Below are 18,742 nucleotides of genomic sequence, written 5' to 3' on the forward strand. Positions count from 1 at the left end.
GAAAATCACAATTCATAAAGTAGGTAAGTAAAGTCCTGAAACACTTCCTTTTTTCTTGCTACACGCCTGCTCGAGAATTTACAATAGCTCCCTATTTCCTGCCGCAGCAAGCCCAGATTCCTTTGTCTTTCCAGGTATTCCCTAATGTGGCCTGGCCTCCAACTTTATTTCCCAGGATTCCCAACGCACCTCTGTTCCAGAAATGCCTAAGATCTGTACTCCTCTCCCTGCCTTCCCCTACCCCATACACCAAATTGTTTCCAATTATTCCTCGGGTTATGCCATTTTCACCACCTAGAATGCCCTCCACCTGCCTTGGATGTAGCCTCTTTCAGGATCCAGAATAGTCTCCGTCCCTTCCTGCAGCCTCAGCTCCCGCGGTCCGGGCAGGCCTCCTCACCTCTCACTGTCAATTACAGAGCTTCCCGTGGATTGCTCTGGTTCACGGCCTGAAGCAACGCTCCACCCCTGCACTGTCAGCCCTAGGGATCAGGACCCCATCTGCTATGATACTTCTCCGGGCTCCTCAGTACCTAGCAAGTACTGTGCATGTGGCAAATGTCTGAGGAACACTTAGAGACAAGTGACTAAAGGACTGAGGGGACACGAAAAGGGTAACCTATACTGGGTGGCCTCACTGAAGAAGGCTTCCGGGAGGAGATGGGTTCTGAGCTAACAGATAATGACAAACCATGTGCCCTCTGACACTCAGTAAATGTTTCGTTGTTTTTTATAAAAAGGCAGAGAGTAAATATTCCAGGCTCTGCTAGCCATACCGCATCTGTGGGAACTAGTCAATCTGCCTGTGTAGCATGGAAGCAGCCACAGCCCATACCTGAATGAACGGGCGTGTCCCAGAAAGGCCTTATTTACAAAAGCAGGCAATAGGCAGATTTGGGCTACACACCAGAATCTGCTGACCCTGCTCTAAAATAAGCTGTTGGTTTTGCCAAAGCATAGGCCCCCGATGACCTTCCCAGGGGGACAGAGGAGCTCTGATTCCAGCCTTTCCTACTGTGGCCACCCGTCTCCTTGGGCATTCCGTTTGCCTTGACCTGGACCCACCTGCACAGTCCCCTGCCCACTCCTGGTTGAGTCCCATAGCCAACTACTATCCAGGTGTCCCCTCTGCATCCACAGGATTAACGGAAACACAGCCCTCCACCGGGACATCTACCCATCAGTCAGCCTTCAGATCCAGAAGAACTTTGCCAAAAGCAAATGGAGGGTAAGTTGTCCTCTCTGGGAGGTGCCAGGCTGTTCTGGGGCCCTGGAGGCTGGGCTGGGGCAGGGGATGATGGAGGGGCTTTCCTTGGGGCTTCCCTTGGGGCTTCCTAGCAGATGCTGGCATTCCCTGGGCCCCCTCTGGGAGGAGAAGCAGGCACCTTGGTTTCAAGAGGCCACAGAGCAGAGGGAAAGCTTGAGCTCTGTGACCCTCTGAAAGTGGAGATGGCCAAGGCTGGTGCTGTGTCTCCCCAGCAAGCCTTCAATGCGGCAGCCGTGGTACACCACATGAGGAAGCTGCACATGAACTTGCACAGTCCGGGCGTCCGCCCAGAGGTGGAGAACAGGCCTCCCGTCAATCAAGCCTCAGAAGCTTCAAGACCCAGCTCCCCTGAGATCACCATCACTGAGGCCCCCGCCCTGGACCAGAGGGCGGCACTCCCTGCCCTGACCCGGCTACCCTGCCAGCACAGCCCCCGGCCCGCCACCCCAGGCCCCAAGTCCCTCAACTGCCTGGTCAATGGGTCCCTCCGCATCAGCAGCAGCCTGGTGCCCATGCAGCAGGGGCCCCTCGCCGTCGGGCCCTGTGGCTGCTGCTCCAGCTGCCTGAGCATCGGGAGCAAAGGGAAGTCCTGCTACTGCTCCGAGCCCACACTCTTCAAAAAGGCCAACAAAAAACAGTACGTACTTTCCCTCGAAGACAGAGGCCCAGCCCTGCTCAGCCTGGGTCTGAAAGAACTCAGGCAAAAGCTAAAATACATTGACCAAAGGATGTTTCCCACTCGAGGAAACCCCAAAGGGCGGGAAGAGCTCTGGATGAGGGGCCAAGGGAAATGCTGTCCTTACTGCCCACTAGCTATGTGATGGTTGACCACCAGTTAAGCTCTCTTTCTATTTTGCTCACCTGTAAAAGGGGTTAATTGAATTATGTGGACCTGCTCAGGCTGCCTCACCGAGGTACTGTTAAAGTTTACTGAAGCAGCAGGAGAGATAAATGCCTGCAGAAAACCGGGTACATGTGAATGGTGAACAGTAGATTCCTGGAGCTTCCAGGGCCTCTGTGTTTTGGGGGGTGGAAAGGGGTTTGGTTGTCTTGTGCGTCTTTTCTGCAAGTGCTTGTACTTTCTGAACCTCATGAAGGAAGGGCTGAAAACTACCTGGGCTCTTCTTCCTCCCTCAAATACGTCATAGCCTGCATTTCCTTTCCAGGAACTTCAAGTCCGAGGTCATGGTGCCAGTCAAAGCCAGCGGCAGCTCCCACTGCAGGGCGGGGCAGACCGGAGTCTGTCTCATCATGTGATCTCTGGGGGCCGTGCCTGTGTCACTGCAATTTTCAGGTGAGGGGACTAGACACAGGAGGGCCAGGGTGGGAACCTGGTGGGGGAGCTTCTGTCCCAGAAGAAAAGCCCCATCCCAGAGTCTGAATGATGGGGTCACAGGGGTGCCAGAGGTGGCGGCCCCACCCCAACCTGAAGCCCTTTCCTCTGCAGGAGAAACTGTCAGCTCGTCTCTGCCCTTCAGAACCTGGGGTCTACCGTGCAGCAGGAGGAAGGGGAGCAAGTGGAGCAGGGCCTGGCGGGGACAGTCTCTGATGAGAAGCAGCCAACTGCTGCCGCCTGGGGCAGACCCTCACCAGAGGCCCCGGCGTGAGCCTCCAGGGGCAGAGGTCTCTCAGAAGCTGCAGGCAGGAGGAGTGGCGTCTGCTGGCCTCCAGATCTCCCTGACCCGCCTGCTCTGCGCCCCACACCCTACGTGCCGTGGTCCGTGCAGTGTGCGTAGATAGCCCCTCCCCAGGTCTGTGTTGTTTGTCGTGAAAAGCTTAACAGGCTGGCCAGGCTGTGTCACCTTCAGAGCAAAGCCATAAGGAGCATCGGCCCAGACTCCTTGCTCAGCACATACTCGTTTCTGCCTCTCAGGCCTCCGTCCTCACAGCCAGAATGGACTGGCCCATCAGTGTAGTTGTCTGCCCATCTGCATGAATGACAGGCAGCTCCACGATCTGCCTGTGAGCTCCCAAAATTTGAATCCTTCACTCCAGGATTAGCTCCCAACTGTGCCAAGCTCCCACCAGCGTACCCTGGCCCACTTCTGAGCCTCCTCCCGCCCTGCCCCTGTCCAAAGGTGGTGCCACACCCCCCCAGAAGAAAAAGTTAGAAATCTGAGGCTAAGTACTGTAAGGAGTTAGGATCCTGGCCAGATGCCCTCCACACACGCCCAATTAAGGAAAAATTGGGAGCTGACTGTTCTCATTTCAGCAGTAATTCTAATCCTGCCTCTGCTCCCCTCTCTCTTCCTGAAAGTCAGGTGCATCATTCTCGCCCCTCCGCAGTTTTCTTGCCACCTGACCTCTCACACCAGCTTCATGCTCAGTGTTGTGCTCAGTAAAATGGACATATTTTTCTCTATGAGGCTTCATTTGGTTCTTCTCGCGGTCAGAAGCAGCTCAGGGACTTGTGAGCATGTGTGGAACAGAAAGTGTATGGAGAGCTCAAGGCCAGGTAGAATCTAGCAGACGTGGAAGGGTGCACGTGGGACGCCAGGCACCCAGGGACGAGCTACACATTCTGACCCATTTACTCCTCACGTGACCTCCTGGAGCCCAGGTGGTCCAGCTCCAGCGTCCATTCTCCTACTGATTGGTATTAGATGAGCATGAAGTTGAGGCCCAGCCCTGCCCTGCCACACTGGTGACCTGGGGGAAGTCATGTAACCCTTTGGGCCACCTTGGTTTCCTCACTTGTCAGATGAGGACAACAGTGCCACCTACATCATGAAATACCACAGAGCATGTGTCCCGCCCAGTGTCAAAAAGTGAGCGATAGTGATTGAGACGTTCATGTGGATAAGTGCCTCGCACAGTGCCTGGGCTGTGGCCGCACACAAATGCTCATGCCATTTCCATATCCACCTCCCAAACACGCACACAAATACACATCCATTACAACTTCTCTTTGAGAACCCAAAACACACTGGTTCTGGTGTTAGTCCTGTTTCCGGAACCTGTGTGAGTCTGGGCACCTTGCTTCCCTTCTCTGGATTTCTAGTTCCTTGTCTGTAAATATGAAACTAGATCATCGTTCAAAGGTGAAACCGCTGCTCTAATCCCTCCCGGATGGAACCCATCAGGTCCTGGGCAGAGGGGCCCCGTCTCCCCAAGTCGGGCTGATGAGCAAGCTGGACTGAGCAGAGTGGGGCAGCCTACGTTTCCTGCACCACCAGGCCTTGGGAGACAGAAACAAGTGATAAAGGTTTGCTTAATAGAAGACACAGGATTTTCCCTCTTTGAACCTCCAGGATCCTTTCCAAAGACTTTTATTGGGCGTTTTTGCTTGTATATCATTTGGGTTACGTTTTGTGTTGGTCCGGATTCAGCCTCAGTGGAGAACACAGAGCGAGGACACTGCCCAGCCAAGCTTCCTCCGCTTCAGAGCTTCCGGTCACAATGACATGGCTCACCTCTGCCATCCCTTGTCCCTCACATGTGGTTGTCCCATCAGCTCAGGCTCAGCTGTGGCCCAGAGTAGCCTTACTAGCTGCACACCAGGGGCGGTCCAGGAGGTGCTTTTGGCTGCATAAAAGGAGCTGGAAAGCGTTCCAAACCAGTCTGTCCCCCAAAGCGAAGGGGGCAGGTGTGTGGGCCCAGGGAGCTGGCAGCGGAGCATCACTTGCAGGTGGCGTAGTAGAGCACCCGCTCATTGATGTGGTCGCGGATCTGCTCCACGTGCTTCTCCAGCCCTGTCAGGTCCGCTGAGCGAAGGACGATGGCCTGGCTCCCCCTCAGCAGCTCCGACTCCATGTCTGAGGGCAGATGGAACGGCAGGGGAAGAAGTGGGGCTGGTGAGTCCCCAAAGACTCCCAACCCAACCTTCTCCTCCCGCCGCCTGGAGACAGCACCCGCAGGAGGAATCACCTCTGGGGGATCCCCCTCAAGGGCAGCCCTCTCCAGCCCCACACTCCTCCAGCCCAATCCCATTCACACATGCCAGAAGCCAAGCCCTGGAAGCCCTCATCCCAATTATCCCATGGCCCCTACCCTTCTCCTCTGCTCTAAGCTCCCTCAGTTGTCCCAGGCTAATGAGGGCAGCCACTGGCACCAAGATTAGTAGCCCACTGCTGCTGGCCCTGGACGGCTGCCATCCCACCAGCGATCCTCAGGGGGACACCATGGCGAAGAGCTGGCTGAGTGACCAGAGTGCCTCCCCACTCTTCCTCCCCAAAATGCCACAGATATTCTAAAGCCTACCACAAGCCTGTGGCCTTATCCAGCCTGTCCCTCCTGGCACGTGGGGCGGGAGACCCCTCTACCGCATTCATAAGAGCTGGGTCCCAGCCTCAGCCTGAGCTTTTCCAGGAATAGGGAAGGAGTGCACTGCCTCACAAGGCTCCAAGTTTAGGCAGCTCAAGGGAAGGAAGGGAGGGAGGGAGGGAGGGAGAAAAGACAAGAAAGAAAGAAAAGAAAAAAGAAAAGATGAAAAGAAAAGAAAAAAACAAGAAAAGAGAAAAGAAAAGATAAGAAACAAAAACAAGAAAAGAGAAAAGAAAAGGAAAGAAAAGAAAAGAAAAGAAAAGAAAAGAAAAGAAAAGAGAAAAGTCCTCTCATTAAGCCAGAATCAGACCCTTCCTGTTTGATTGTTGCGTCTGTCTCCTGGGGGTATGGGGCTAGATTTGCTCTGTCTCCCACACTACAGTCCTTCAAAAGCCTGAGGCTCATCTTCTCCAGATGAAACCTCCTTAAGCGCTTCATCTCTTCCGTATTTGATGTGATCACTAAGCCCTCCCAACCCTGGTCACTCTCCCCCGGACTTTTGGTTTGTCGATATCCCTTCTGAAGGTGCAGCAGCCGCCACTGAACACCGGTCCTCCCCAGGGACATGATGCTGTCAATGGAGTGTAACAGGGTTAGTACTGGGCTGCCATTCAGCCAGTGGGTACCCATTTGGGCCTATGCGTTGATAAACTATTGAACTTTTAACAGCTGCTGTTCTGTCCCTGGTCTCCACCCTGAGAACCCCCTATGCAGGATCACCCCCATAATTCTCAGTTAGAAGTAAATTCCTGCAAGCAGGTAAGTGGCCGTTCCAGTGCCACAACCTGAGCTTTGGCCGGTTGGTCAGTGCATGGCACAGAGATTTCTAAATATTTTTAATATCACCCCTGAGCCATTACTCCCTTATCCTGGCTGCTTTGTATTTTATCTGCTCTCTGGCAATAACAAGATACTGCTAACTTTTATTCAGCTTACAGTTACTCGAAACTCTGAAAATGACTTGGAGTCATTTTCAGTTTTGAGTAACAACTCAGATCTGCCTGTTGCTTGCTGGTGTGGAAGTGTCCCTGCCGCAGCAGCCACTGAGAGGCCAGACCTCGGCTGAGCTGCGCTGCCGGCTTCTGGCCCAGATGAGGCCAGCGTGGAAGATAGCGTCTCTCCTCACTTAGTTTCATAGTGTTTCAGCCCACCTTTTAGATTTCCGAGAGTGCCTTAGAACACCGGTTCTCTTCTCTAGTGTATTAACTAGCTGTTGTAAAGATTTGAGAAGCATATGCTTATCTTCACCCACTGACCCAGCAGCCCCTGGGCTCCTCCGTCAAGGTCAATTCCCCTCATCTGAGAGGAATTCCTTCAGGTCTGGCTGGCCACCACCTCACACCTGCTCACTGTTCACTCAACAGCCTGACCTTCTCTATGGGATCCACCCAGTCAGCCAAACAGATCGTTGCCTCTTTCTCTGAGCTTCACAGAAACTCTGCCTGAGGCATTCTCTGGCACATCAGTGCAATTGTTCCATCCTCTTGACACCTTAGAGATCGAGCCTGGGTCCTGGACATCGCTGTTCTCCTTTCTGAGACACTCGGAACCCTTTGGAAATCTTTCGTTAAGTGTCTGCCACATTTGAAACCCTCGGGTGGCCCCTCTGGGGCTGAGCCTCCCTCCCACTGGCAGGGAGGCCAGGTGCGCAGACCAGCCACGCCAACCCCTGCTCCTTCTCTCCATCCCCTTCTGACCCTCCTCCGCCCTCCTCTCCAGCTGGGTGCTCCTGCCCCATTTTCAAAATGTGCCTCATCCTCCCCACTCACCGTCTTGAGATCCCTCTCCTTCTTCCCAGCCTCTCCCAGGTCTACACATCCTTCAAGTCCACATCTAATCTCATTTTTTCTGAACATTCCCTTCACTGAGCATTTCTCTTTGGCCTCTTGCCATTTGGGCCCCTATCACAGGCCCCCTTATGCTGCTAAACACAGGGTCGCGCATCTCAGAGACTCTAGGAAAATGGGCCACATCTAGATCTCGAGCTTTTTGAAAACAGGCCATGTCTTGTAAACACCTCTACATTCCCCACAGCCTCACCATCATTGCCCGTACTCACAAGGTGCTCCGAGACCCCAGCTGGCCTCGCTCCCTTAGCCCTGCTGTCCCAGCACGACTGAGCCTCAGAAGCGCTGGGCTGGGCCCAGCCTTCAGGGATGCCCCGAACCATCCCCTCACCTCTCATCCTGTCCATCATCTCCATGGTCTCCCCAAACAGCTCCTCTGCCTCCGTCTTGACACTCAGGATCCGGCTGCCCTGCTCCCCCAGCATGGGGCTCTGGCTCATCCGTTCCTTCAGCTCGGCGTATTTTTGCTTTATTCTCTCAAATCCCTGAAAAAAAGGTAGAACGGTCTCTGTCACCATCATCATCATCCAGATTCCTAAAGACCTGTGGCTGGAGCACTTGACGTCACCCAAATCAGTACCGAGGGATGAGGTGCCTCCTAATGTCCCCATGAAGTGGTCTCGCCTATTAGAAAAAAAACCCTCCTAGGCCACAAACTGTACTTTAAACTTGTTCTGCATGTCCCTCCCTGCCTCTGTAGTTCCTGTCATTTCCCACTCACCTCCAGCACAGTGTCAGGCACATAGTTGTCCCTTAATAGTATACTGGGCAGCTGAGCCATTGTAGCAGGGCCATAGTAAGTGCTAACGTCCCTGGTACACTGGAGACATTGAGGAGACTCTCTTTGATCTGCCCTCTGGTCTAACTCTGACAGTGGCGGGGCTCTCGGTTAGGCTAAGTCAACAGTGCCTGCCCTGGCTGGGCAGCCTGACAGGGATGGGTGTCAAGAGACCCGCTTTGTAGACGAGCTTTGTTTTGAACCAGTTACCACTTGATCTAGAAAAGGAGAAGGGTTGGACTAGATCATTTCCAACATGTCTGAATCTGCAGCAACTGTATCAGCCAGAAGCAGAATTCAGATGTCTGGCCAGATTTGGGTTAATCCTGAAGCCCCTTCTGGTTACTTTAGAATAACTGTTATTCTGCTTGCTTTTGAGCCCACGGTCCTAGAAAGCATGCACGTCTACACCCAGGTAGCGTCCTCTCCTGTGGGGAGCTCCGGCCGCTGTGCTTCCTCAGGCTAACCGCAGCCTCTCTGTACCTCCTGGGCGCTCAGCGCCCGCTCGCTGGCACCCTCCGCGAGCTGCTGAGCCTGGGCTGCCTGTGCCCGCTGCTGCTGGGCCTGCTGGCGTAGCTCCTCCATCCGTGCTCGGAAGTCACCCAGCTGCTCCATCATGCCCGTCACCAGTCTCTCCGCCGGCCCCAACACCTGCTGAACCTTTGTGGCGAGAGGGAGACCTGGGTCTGTGATGGGTCTCATAGTCAGTGGTCTTGATCCCTGTTTTCTCCAGCACATCAGGCAGCTATAATGGCAGCTTGGATGTTCCTCCAAGCAGAACGTCCCCATTGCCCCCTCCCAATCCCCTGTCTGTCCCTTGGCATCCAGGCCTCCCCCTTCATCAGCTCAGCGCACCCCCATTCCTTTCTGCACCTGGCCAAGATACCAGAAAACCAAAGGCTCGAAGCCAGGGTCAAGGCTGTAACCCTCCTTCCTTAGGTCCCTGGCTCAGTTGCCATCCAGGCCACTTTCCGGAATCTTGTTTGCCTTATGCCTGAATCTGTTCATTCCCCAAATGAGCCGTAACACCTCACCTCAGCAACCCTGTCCTGGATAAGCCGAAGGGAGCGGCTGGTGCCTTGCATGGTCTCCTGAGCCTCCTGCAGCGCCACAGTGCCCTGATGCAGGTTCCCGACCACATCCTCCACCTGGCCCTCCACTGCGTGGGCTCGGCTCCTGGGGCCAAGAGCGGGGAGAAATGAGAATGAGAGAGCAGGGAACAAAGGGGTGTGTGGTGCAGCTCTCCGACCAGTCCAAGAGAATACACTTCCCAGCCAAGACAAGGAGAGTTTGAACTCAGCAGCTTTTCCATCCCAGGACCCTCCCTGGCAGTGCTCCCTTGGAGACACCCTGTGGGCACGGTTTCCAGCGCGGGGAGGCAAGGGCCACCGTGAGTGAAGTTCTACCCGAATGGTGCACATTGCTTCACTACCACCCACTGTGGTGAGCACACCGCTCTGACTTGGAGAGCTTCATCCCTCACTTGCAGCAACAGACTCAGGGAGCAAAAACACCAGCCTGGTCCTGGGCAGGGGTGAGTTCAGGGCTCCGGGCTGTACCTGGCCTGCTCCGCCTCAGCCTGGAGCCTGCGAGCTCGGGCAACGTCCTGCTCGGTCTGCGCCAGCACCAGGTCCACGTTGGGGAGCCTGGCTGCGATGGCCTGGATCTCGTTCATCTTCCTCAGGACTGTGGCGGAGTCTGTGGGCAGCCACAGGGCCAGCACGGCCTCGCTGACCTCCTGGATGGTGGCCGCGTCGGTGTCAGGGTCTAGAAGACAGCTGTCTGTGAGATGGGGGGAGACCAGCCACCTCCCCAGAGGGTAGAGGCCACTCTGGGCAGAGCAGCACCCATGTGGCATCTCTGCCTACCGCTCCATCTCAGGCCCACTCAGGTGCCCATTCTCTGAGAGTTTCCGGCACGCTGGCGCGGATGATTGTCAGCACAGCTGCGGCAACTAAGTGTCTGGTGGCACAGGAAACTGCGGGCCGGGGAGAAGGAGGCGGTGCCAGACAGCTGGGCCTGAACAATGCGTGGAGCACAGGCATAATCAGCCCTCAATTGGGGAGGGTGGCCAGGAACTAGAACCGCTCCCCGGGTGATAAGAACCCTTCCACACGCCCCTCGGCAGACCAGGGTGCTCATTTTTGCAAAGGCAGATACAGATAAGCTGGTCATAGCTCAAATGTCACCTTCTCAGAGAGGCCAGCCCTGGCCACCCAGTCTAAGGTCACACCCCCCTCCACACACCAACACTCCTTATCTCCCTTCCCCGCTTATCTTTTCAGTGCATTTATCACCAGCATAGGTCAACACTTCACTCATTTATCTGGTCTTCTGTCTGGCTTCCTACTAGAATGTGAGCTCTAGCAGGGCAGGGTCTGGGTTCCATCCACAGCTCTCTCCCCACGCCTTAGCACAGTGCCCGGCACTTGGAGGCACTCTGTGTTTGTAAAGTGAATGAGCGACGGAAAGGGCTCCAGACCCAGGTCTCCCTGTTACTACTCAGGCAACTTGGGGCAAGTCAAATGGCCTCTGTGAGCTCAGGTTCCCAGCCTGGGAAATGGGAATAACTCTCCTCAACCTGCAGGGATGAAATAAAACAATCAAGTAGCAAGAATTTTACAAGCCATCTCCGGGGCAGAGAGCAAGCTCGAAGTGCAGAGATGGCATCTCCTGCACATCTCTCTCTGTTCACCTACAGATCCCAGTGATTCTGACAAGGTAGCGAAGGCGGCAGCCCCTCACGCAGATGGCTTAGCCTGGGACTTGAACTCCTCTGGGGCCCTGGAACCCCGGGCCCAGCCTTACTCTGCACTCAGAGGGTTCCCTCTCCAGCTAGCTCACAGGTCCCGGTCCCTGTCCCCAGGTCAGGTGGAAGGACACTCCCAGAAGGTGGAAACCACGCCTCCTGCATTTCTGCGTCCCTTGGAAACCGCACTGGCAGCGGCAGGAGCCCAAGGCAGAACCGCAGTGGGTCCAGTGAAGTAGGCTTGTCCCCAGCTACAGCTTTCTCAGGGACCTCTGCACAAGACCAACAAACTCCCATCTAACCCAGAGTCCTGCTCACAACGCTGGCTTCATGTCCACCTTCCCAGAAAGCCCCTCACTGAGCACACCTTCCTTTATCCTGAATCACTCCAGCTGCACCCAAGGGCTGGCGCTGAGTTTCCCTCAGTTAATGCAGGCTTCTGAGGCTCAGGGCGGGTTCAGCAAACATCCACCCCTCTGAACAGTGGCACATGGGGCGCTGAGACTGAGAATCACATTAGATTCAGTCCCTGCCCTCATGGAGCTCAAAGTCTGGTGGGACAGACAGGCCCACAACCAAGGAAGCACAACCCTGAGTGAAGGGGGTGAGCACAGGGCATTAGGACACCACCGGAAGGGCACCCACCCCAGTCAGACAGGTCCACGGAGGTGACCAGAGAGTGGGATATCTGGAGGAATCTCAGAGGATGCGTAGGAATTAGCAGGTAAGGAGAGGTGGGACAGGGAGGTCAATCCAGAGAGAGGGAAAACATTAGCAAAGGCAAGGAGACAAGAGTGTGGGTGTGCGCACATGGGTGTGTGTGACTCATGGCACAACAATCCAGAGTGTGAACAGCGGAGTGAGGTGAACCCTCCCTGCGCTCCCTCCAAGCCCGATGCCCTTAGGCAGCTCACTTAGCTTCCTTGTGCTTACAGTCCTCGCCTGCAAAGTGGCAGGCACTCGGACGGAATAATACAATACACGCAAAGTGCTTAGAACAGGGCCTGGCTCTTAGTAAGAACTCAGTAAAGCTGAACTATTGTTTTGTGGACTACATTGGAAGGCCCAAAAAAGACGACATTTCTCCACAGGCTTCCCCCGGGTCTGTGACCCTGGGTGCCAGCAGCACTGAGTACCCACGCCTCCCTCACCAGACTCTGGAGAACAGACCACGCCATGGAGACCGTGAGAACGGTCCTGGGTCCCTCCTTCTGGCTGCCCTGGCTTCAGACAGGACTTGACCTGAGACACAAGTACAACCGAGAGGATGAAAGGGGCCCCACAGCCTGGCAACCCCCTCTGTTCACATGAGCCTTGTACCCCAAGGAGAGACTCCCCACCCACCTCCCGCTCCCTGGCAGGGTGGGTGCCCATTCAGCCTCACTCGGTGAGCCTCGGGGGAAGGCCGGCTCTGCCTGGGTCTGAGCCCCAGACTCTGCCCTAGTCCCTCTGCCCATGCTTGTGGGGCATCGCCTCCCTGCATCTCCAAACAACTCTCCCCCTTCTGGGGCCGTTGGGAGGGTGGCTTCAGCACAGCCTCAGAAAAGCCCGGGGACCTCAGCAGGTCCTTCCTGCCCCTCTCTGACTTGCTGTCCGCACTCAGGAGGGGCTTCGGCCTACTGGGAGCAAAGACGGCTCAGTAGTAGCAAGAAGAACCACCGTCGTTACACTGAGCCCGCAGCTCCTTGTAACTAGGCTCCCAGCCAAGTGAATTCCCTGGCAGCGACCAGAAAGCTAATAATATCAACTCATATTCCTGAGGCACCTTTAATTTTTCAAAACACATTTTGCATCAGTTACTCAATCCCCAGAATAAACTTGTGAAATACTACCATCCCGATTTGCAGAAGCAAAAAAAAATGAGGCAAAGAGAAAAGCAACTTGGCCAAAGTCACGCAGATTCCTGAGTCCTGTCCAGGGAAGTTTCCACTCCCCAGGGTGGGATGGGAGGGGATCCAGTTCGCTTATTCACTCAACCAACGTTGGGTGTCTGGCCTCATGCTAGGTGCCAGTGACGCAGTGAACAAGACAGAAAGCCATCCATCCTTGCCCTCTTGGAGCTTACAGTCCAGCAGCGAGTTGAACAATACACTCTGATACAAACGAGTTCTGCAACGCAGGCTTGGACCGGCATGCTAAAGGTTAGACCTCAAAGCGGGGTGGGGGGAAGGGTCGACCAGATGTCATGGTCACAAAAGTGCCCCTGCAAGGAGACAATATTTAAGCTGAGACCTGGAGGGCAAGAATCAGCAGCCTTGGAGAGAGCATTTCAGGCACAGAGAGCGAAGTAAAAATCTCGGGACAGGCTAGAGCCTGGCCTATTCAAGGACAGTCAGTGAGCAAAGCAGGAAGACCCAAGGCCACCTACCCAGGAGGTGAGCAGAGGCCGAAATGAAGAGTTGGGAATTCATTCCAAGAATAAGGGGAAGCCAGTGAAGGGTTTTAGGCATGAGCGGGGCATGACCTCATGCACACATTTTCCAAAGATGCTTTAGGCCGTTCTGTTGACCATAGACCTGAGGGAGCAGGAGGGGAGGTGGGAGAACAGACCATGGCAGCTGGCCATGGCAGCAGGAGTGGGCCAAGCCCAGGCTCACCTGAGAGGAAGTCCCGGACCTGCTGGATAAAGAGCCGAGTGCGCCTGACGTCTTCCTCCATCTGGGAGCGGCTGGCGCTCACCTGGGTCTCCAGGCGCTGCGCATCAGATTGCACCTGCGAGGCGGCTTCCTCGGCTGCCCTGATCTGCAGACACACGCCAGGTCAGCAACCACCACAGCCCCAAGGGAGCCTCCCAGCAGCTCCCTGGAATTCCACAGACACCTGCTACCCAAGATCTACCTGGGAAACATTTGTAATGAACCCAGCGTGGTCCCAGGTATTATAAAAGTGACATGGACTCAGATAAAATAAAAGTCTAAACCATTGCCGCCAAAGTCTACTTCTCATTCACTGTGGGGGCCTGGGGCAAGGCGCCTGACACCTCTGGACCTTTGTCTCCTGACTGTAAAACAGGAGCTGACTTCCCCAGGGGGCTCTGTCCTCTCTGCCTCCTCCGGCGGGTGCCCCCCTCACCTTGGTCGCACCTACCATCTGTCTGGTCTGCTGGAGCTGGGTGTTGAAGGCCCGTAGCTGCTCGGCCACCTGTCCCGCTGTCCGGAAGGCCGCGCCAGCCCTGGGGAGGGCGCCTCTGCAGTGGGTGCCACAGGCCGTGCCGTTGTCTCGGGGACAGAGCTCCCCAGGGCACGCTCCTGGGGTGCAGGCTGTCTGCCTGGAGCCCCCACAGAGCTGTGCAGAGAGGGGTGGTCAAAGAGGGTACCCACCGCTCCTCAACAACCACTCCCATCTCACACAAATAGCCAGATATCTCCATGGCAACCGGGCACCAGAAACATGTTTCCTTGGCAACTACTGAGTACACCGTGAGGGGCCAAGGGTCAGGATGGGCGGGGGAGCAGGGTAGGTCCTACTGGGAAACGTGTACAAGCAGTAGGCGTGTGACAGCCGGGCGGGGGTTCCGGGAACTGGGACTGCACGCCTGACTCACCTTGTGGATGGTGGGTGTCAGATCAGGCAGGGAAGCCATCTCCCGCGTCAGGGCCGCCAGCTGTGGGCCGCTGGCTCCTCCTCCGCCTCCCACCTGCGTCTCCAGCCTCTCTGCCTCTCTCCGGATGTCCCGGACTTGGACCACCCGGCGGACGCTGTTGGAGACCTGCTGGGCAGCCTGGGATGACCGTTGGTAGGCTGTGGTCAGCATCTGGAAGGCTCCTGGGGGAAGAGGGGAGGGGGTCCGAGTCAGCCCTGGACCTGCAGGACTGGAGGTGGAGGAGGGAGAGGGTGCAGCGCCACGCACACGCTGTCCGAGTCCCCACCCCTCACCCGAAGGGTCCACACTGCCGATCTTCTCAAACTGCTCCCTCTTATTCTGATACATAATGAGGAGGTGATTGAAGCTTCTGTCCAGGCTCTCCAGGTCTCCTGGGAGGGTCAAGGCCTCCTCCTCTAGGGGCAGAGGGCGCTGTAGGTCCTGGAAGGTCCTCCTAAGAGGGGAGAGAAGCCCTCATTAACATATAGGAGGGGGGTTGACTCCCCAGCACCAGCCGTCCCCTTGGAGAAACTGCTGGTAAGTCAGGAAAAACAGAGAGGGCTTCAGCAGAGGTAATGGGATGGAGACGCCACAGGCTAAAGAAGATTCTGCCAGGCTTAGGCTGGGGCTTGGGCTGGGAGGGCCAGCCTGACCTCTCTCCACCCCTCTGCAGGCAGATCCGGAAAAGCCTCTGCTTCCTGGACTGTGTGACCCTGACACTCCAGATTCTCCTCCCCATGCCCACCGCTGCCCACCCCGACCCTCCTCTTGGGCTCCCTACAGGCCGACCTCAGCTGCCACCCGCACAGCCCAGGCGCCTGAGGCTCTCGTCCGTAGTCCACACCCACCCACTGGGCTTCCACAGCTGCTGCCCACTGGTTGTCTCCACCCACAGGGGGTCCCCGCTCCAGACCCACGGCCATTGAACTTGCAGCCTCTCATCCTCCACCTTCAGGCTCAGGCTCGGACTGCCCCTTGGTGCCTGCGTGTCCAGCCCACCAAAGGCCAACAGACTCACTGCTCACCTGTGCGAGTCAGGTCACCCGCACCCTGGACAGCTCTGGGCACAGACAGTGAGGGCTTGGGAACTAATTATAGCAGCTTCCAGAATGAAATCTCACTAATAAGGCACCTCTGCTCGTGAGGGGATGGGGGTGCGGCTCCCATTCCAGAGGCAAATACGAGGTATTTTTAGAGCCCCTGCCTCCCGGACGCCCTCCGCCAGGGTGACTAATCTGGAGCCGACTCTCAGAGGCAGCACCGCCACTTGAAAGAACACGGGGCTTGGGCTCTGTCATACCATCTCTCTGTGCCTGTTTCCTCTCCTGAACGTGGAAGTGATAACGCCCACCACGCCAGCCACACAGGGCTGCGGGGACGGTTGCAAAAGAGGGCGCACGTGAAAACGCCGCGGAAACTTCGAAGGGCCCTGCCAACGCAAAGAAAGGCCGTGCTGCCCCTGCTGGGAGCCCACGTGCTGTGATCCTGAGTGCTTGGCAGGCGAAGAGGATTACCTGAGAGAGAAGACGGCACTGGCCAGCTGGGCCACCTCCCGCTCCGTGGCCGGGGCACCGCCAAGAATGGCCTGGATCTGCGCAATCTTGCTCTTGGCATCCAGGATCCGGGAGGCCAGGCCGGGGTCCTCCAGGCCCGGACGGAGCCTCAGGGCGGCAGTGGCATTGAGGAGGCTGTTGAGGCGTAAGACCTGCTCCTGGAGGTCGGCGTCGTAGGTCTGGAAGCAAGGGTGGCAGGCCACGCACACGGGGTAGCGGTTGCAGTAGCCTCGCTGGCACTGGTCACAGCGAGGCCCGGTCAAGCCGGGGCGGCAGAGGCAGCGGCCTGAGGCCTTGTCACAGCCCGGGCCCTCGGTTCCCCGGAAGTCGCAGTCACAGGCTAGGGGATGGAGAAAGGAGGCCGGGGTCAGGGAGCTCAAGGTGTCTGGCAGGGAGGGTCTGAAGAGGAGGTCTGACCTCAGGGTCTTCCTGAATTGGAACGAGACTGTCGAGGCCAGAATAAAATCACGGTGACACTGACAACAAAAGCAAGTACTTCCTTGGCACCCACTGCATGCCAGGCACTGTTCTAGGTCTCACACGCACCAGGCACACAGCAACTCACTTGACCTTCACAACCTCTCCCGGACAGAGTCAACCACCCTGCCAGCCTCCTGTTTTGTAGATGAGGCAACCGAGGCGCAGAGAGGTTGGCTGCAGCATGCCCCTTCCCCGGAGGAGGAAACCGAGGCCTGCAGAGGGGGCGTGACCCGCCCCACCACACTCAGTGGGGCCGAGGGAGAGCGGGCTCCATCTGGACACTCTCGTGGCCACTTGCCAAACTGAGCTCCCGGAGACATGACGCCTTCCCCCTCGGGACTCACTTTTCCCTCCACGAAGAGGGAAGGGACATTCTCCCCTTCCTGCCGGGCCCTGGAGGTGGCTCTAGGGAATGCTTTCTCAGGGAACTGGGAGCACAGCAACCCTCCGGCTCGGGGACATGGGATGACCTCATGTCACTGGCCCAGGGCTGGGAAGCCGAGCAGGCTGGCTGGAGCAGCGGGGGACATGTGCTGTCCAGGGCCACCAGGGCCCACAGTGCATGCAGCACTAGTGCCCCCCATACCACAGGCCATACCCCACCCCGCCAGCCCACCCTAGTGCCCATCCCACCACAGCCTCCACACCCCGCATCGGCGGGCGCGTACCTCGGCATCCCCCGGCCGCCGCGTCGCCGTAGGTCTGGTCGGGACACTGGCGGATGGAGGCGGCGCTGCACGTCAGTCCCCCGGACCCCTCCCGACAGGGGCACTGACCTGTGAACTGTGGGGAGAGCACCGTGAGGGGGCCTCCCGAAGCCCCAGCCTCGGAGCACCTCCCTAGTGTGGGGGCCCAGACCAGGGCCCCCGCTCAGAGACAAGCCCTTAAGCCAGAGCCAGAGATGGCCCCGCAGAAGAGGCGGCGAAGGGCATTGCCAGAGCTCTAAAGCCACGGAGGGAGGGACACTGGGTGGCCTCTCAAAGGGGCTGGGGACAGGAGCAGCCCAGCCTGACTTTGGAAAGGCCCGGAAGGGCAGCGTGGAGGGGGGATGGACGTGCTGGTGTGCAGCCCCGTCTCCTTCTCAGGCCCCCACGGGGCCACCCCCACCGCGTACCTGGTTGCACTGGGGGCTCAGGGAGTTGTGTGGGTCGCAGGCACACGGCTCGCAGCCCCGGCCACTGGCCAGCTTCCAGTGGTAGGGAGCGCACTGGTCACATTTGGGGCCCACCACGTTGGGCAGACACAGGCAGCGGCCGCTCTCCTCATCGCAGGGCATGTCCCGCCGGGACCCCAGGACATTGCAGTCACAGCCTGCGGGAGGGGGGCGGCTGAGCTCAGGGGACAGCTCACCAAAAACTCACCCCCAGAGATCATGCACCAAGAGGGTATCAACCTGGGAGAAGAAGCAGGCAGGGCCGATCCCTCCAGATAATCTGGCTGACTCATAAGGCCGCTGAGATTCCCACCAGTTCCAGCACCTGCCGGCTTGGCTGCCCGCCCTGCCTCCCACTGGCTGACTCAGTCCCACCTCCCAAACTGGGCCTGTGCTGCCACCTGCTGGAAGTCCATGGCACAGCACCTGGCACACAGCCCAGGGATCTGGGGCAACTCATGGTTCTGGTGGCCCCCTGCAGCCTGCTCCATGCCATGCCAGGTTGGGCCCCCTACTCACGGTGGCAGCCCTGCGGGTTGGCGTAGGTGAGTCCTGTAAATCCCGGCTTGCACAGGTCACAGCGCTCCCCCTGCACATGCTCCTTGCACACACACTGCCCCGTCACTGGGTCGCAGGGAACCCCCGGCACGGCCCCATCCGGGTCACACTCACAGGCTGAGTGACAAAAGCGGCCACCACAGTAGGAATAAAGAAGAAAGCACAGAGTTAAGTGCACGTTGTAGGAATCAGACTTCCTGGATAATGGCTTGCAGTCTTACAACCTCAGTCAAGTTATTTAACCCTTCTATGCCTGTTTCCTCCTCAGTAAAATGGGGATAGCTATACAACCCTCACAGGCTCCTTATGAGGGATAAATGAGTAAGTGTGCCCTGGCCAGTGTGGCTCAGTTGTTGGAGTGTTGTCCAGTAGCCAAAAGCTTGTGAGTTCAATCCCCCGTGCAGGTGCATACCATCCCTGGTATGGGTGTGTATGGGAGGCAACCAATCAATATTTCTCTCTCACATCTATGCTTCTCTCTCTCCCTCCCTCCTTTCCTTCCTCTCTCTCT

General features: G+C 57.0%; 2 protein-coding genes across 7 annotated transcripts in view; one reads left to right on the forward strand and one right to left on the reverse strand.

Moving 5' to 3' along the window:
- Window positions 1-3,629, forward strand: part of CAMK1G (calcium/calmodulin dependent protein kinase IG) — a 28,702-nt gene extending 25,073 nt beyond the window's left edge. For 2 of the 4 annotated variants that reach the window (XM_028530735.2, XM_036015756.1), the window contains exons 10-13: window positions 1,141-1,228; window positions 1,480-1,904; window positions 2,434-2,561; window positions 2,715-3,629. In XM_028530735.2, coding sequence (XP_028386536.1) covers window positions 1,141-1,228; window positions 1,480-1,904; window positions 2,434-2,524 — 604 coding nt within the window. In that variant the 3' untranslated portion in view covers window positions 2,525-2,561; window positions 2,715-3,629. Of the gene's footprint in view, window positions 1-1,140; window positions 1,229-1,479; window positions 2,411-2,433; window positions 2,562-2,714 lie in introns of those variants that run through there. The other 2 variants (XM_036015755.1, XM_036015754.1) reach the window with 2 other exon arrangements.
- Window positions 3,630-4,496: 867 nt separating this feature from the next.
- LAMB3 (laminin subunit beta 3) overlaps window positions 4,497-18,742 on the reverse strand; it is a 58,075-nt gene continuing 43,829 nt past the window's right edge. For all 3 annotated transcript variants that reach the window (XM_036015752.1, XM_036015753.1, XM_036015751.1), the window contains 13 exons: window positions 18,193-18,348; window positions 17,635-17,831; window positions 17,189-17,303; window positions 16,002-16,380; window positions 14,781-14,941; window positions 14,449-14,669; window positions 13,992-14,189; window positions 13,502-13,646; window positions 9,715-9,922; window positions 9,190-9,331; window positions 8,639-8,815; window positions 7,709-7,862; window positions 4,497-5,022 (listed from right to left, as the gene is read on the reverse strand). In XM_036015752.1, coding sequence (XP_035871645.1) covers window positions 4,886-5,022; window positions 7,709-7,862; window positions 8,639-8,815; window positions 9,190-9,331; window positions 9,715-9,922; window positions 13,502-13,646; window positions 13,992-14,189; window positions 14,449-14,669; window positions 14,781-14,941; window positions 16,002-16,380; window positions 17,189-17,303; window positions 17,635-17,831; window positions 18,193-18,348 — 2,390 coding nt within the window. In that variant the 3' untranslated portion in view covers window positions 4,497-4,885. The remainder of the gene's footprint in view (window positions 5,023-7,708; window positions 7,863-8,638; window positions 8,816-9,189; window positions 9,332-9,714; window positions 9,923-13,501; window positions 13,647-13,991; window positions 14,190-14,448; window positions 14,670-14,780; window positions 14,942-16,001; window positions 16,381-17,188; window positions 17,304-17,634; window positions 17,832-18,192; window positions 18,349-18,742) is intronic.

The sequence above is a fragment of the Phyllostomus discolor genome, chromosome 14, assembly GCF_004126475.2.
Source record: "Phyllostomus discolor isolate MPI-MPIP mPhyDis1 chromosome 14, mPhyDis1.pri.v3, whole genome shotgun sequence".
Lineage (NCBI taxonomy): Eukaryota > Metazoa > Chordata > Mammalia > Chiroptera > Phyllostomidae > Phyllostomus > Phyllostomus discolor.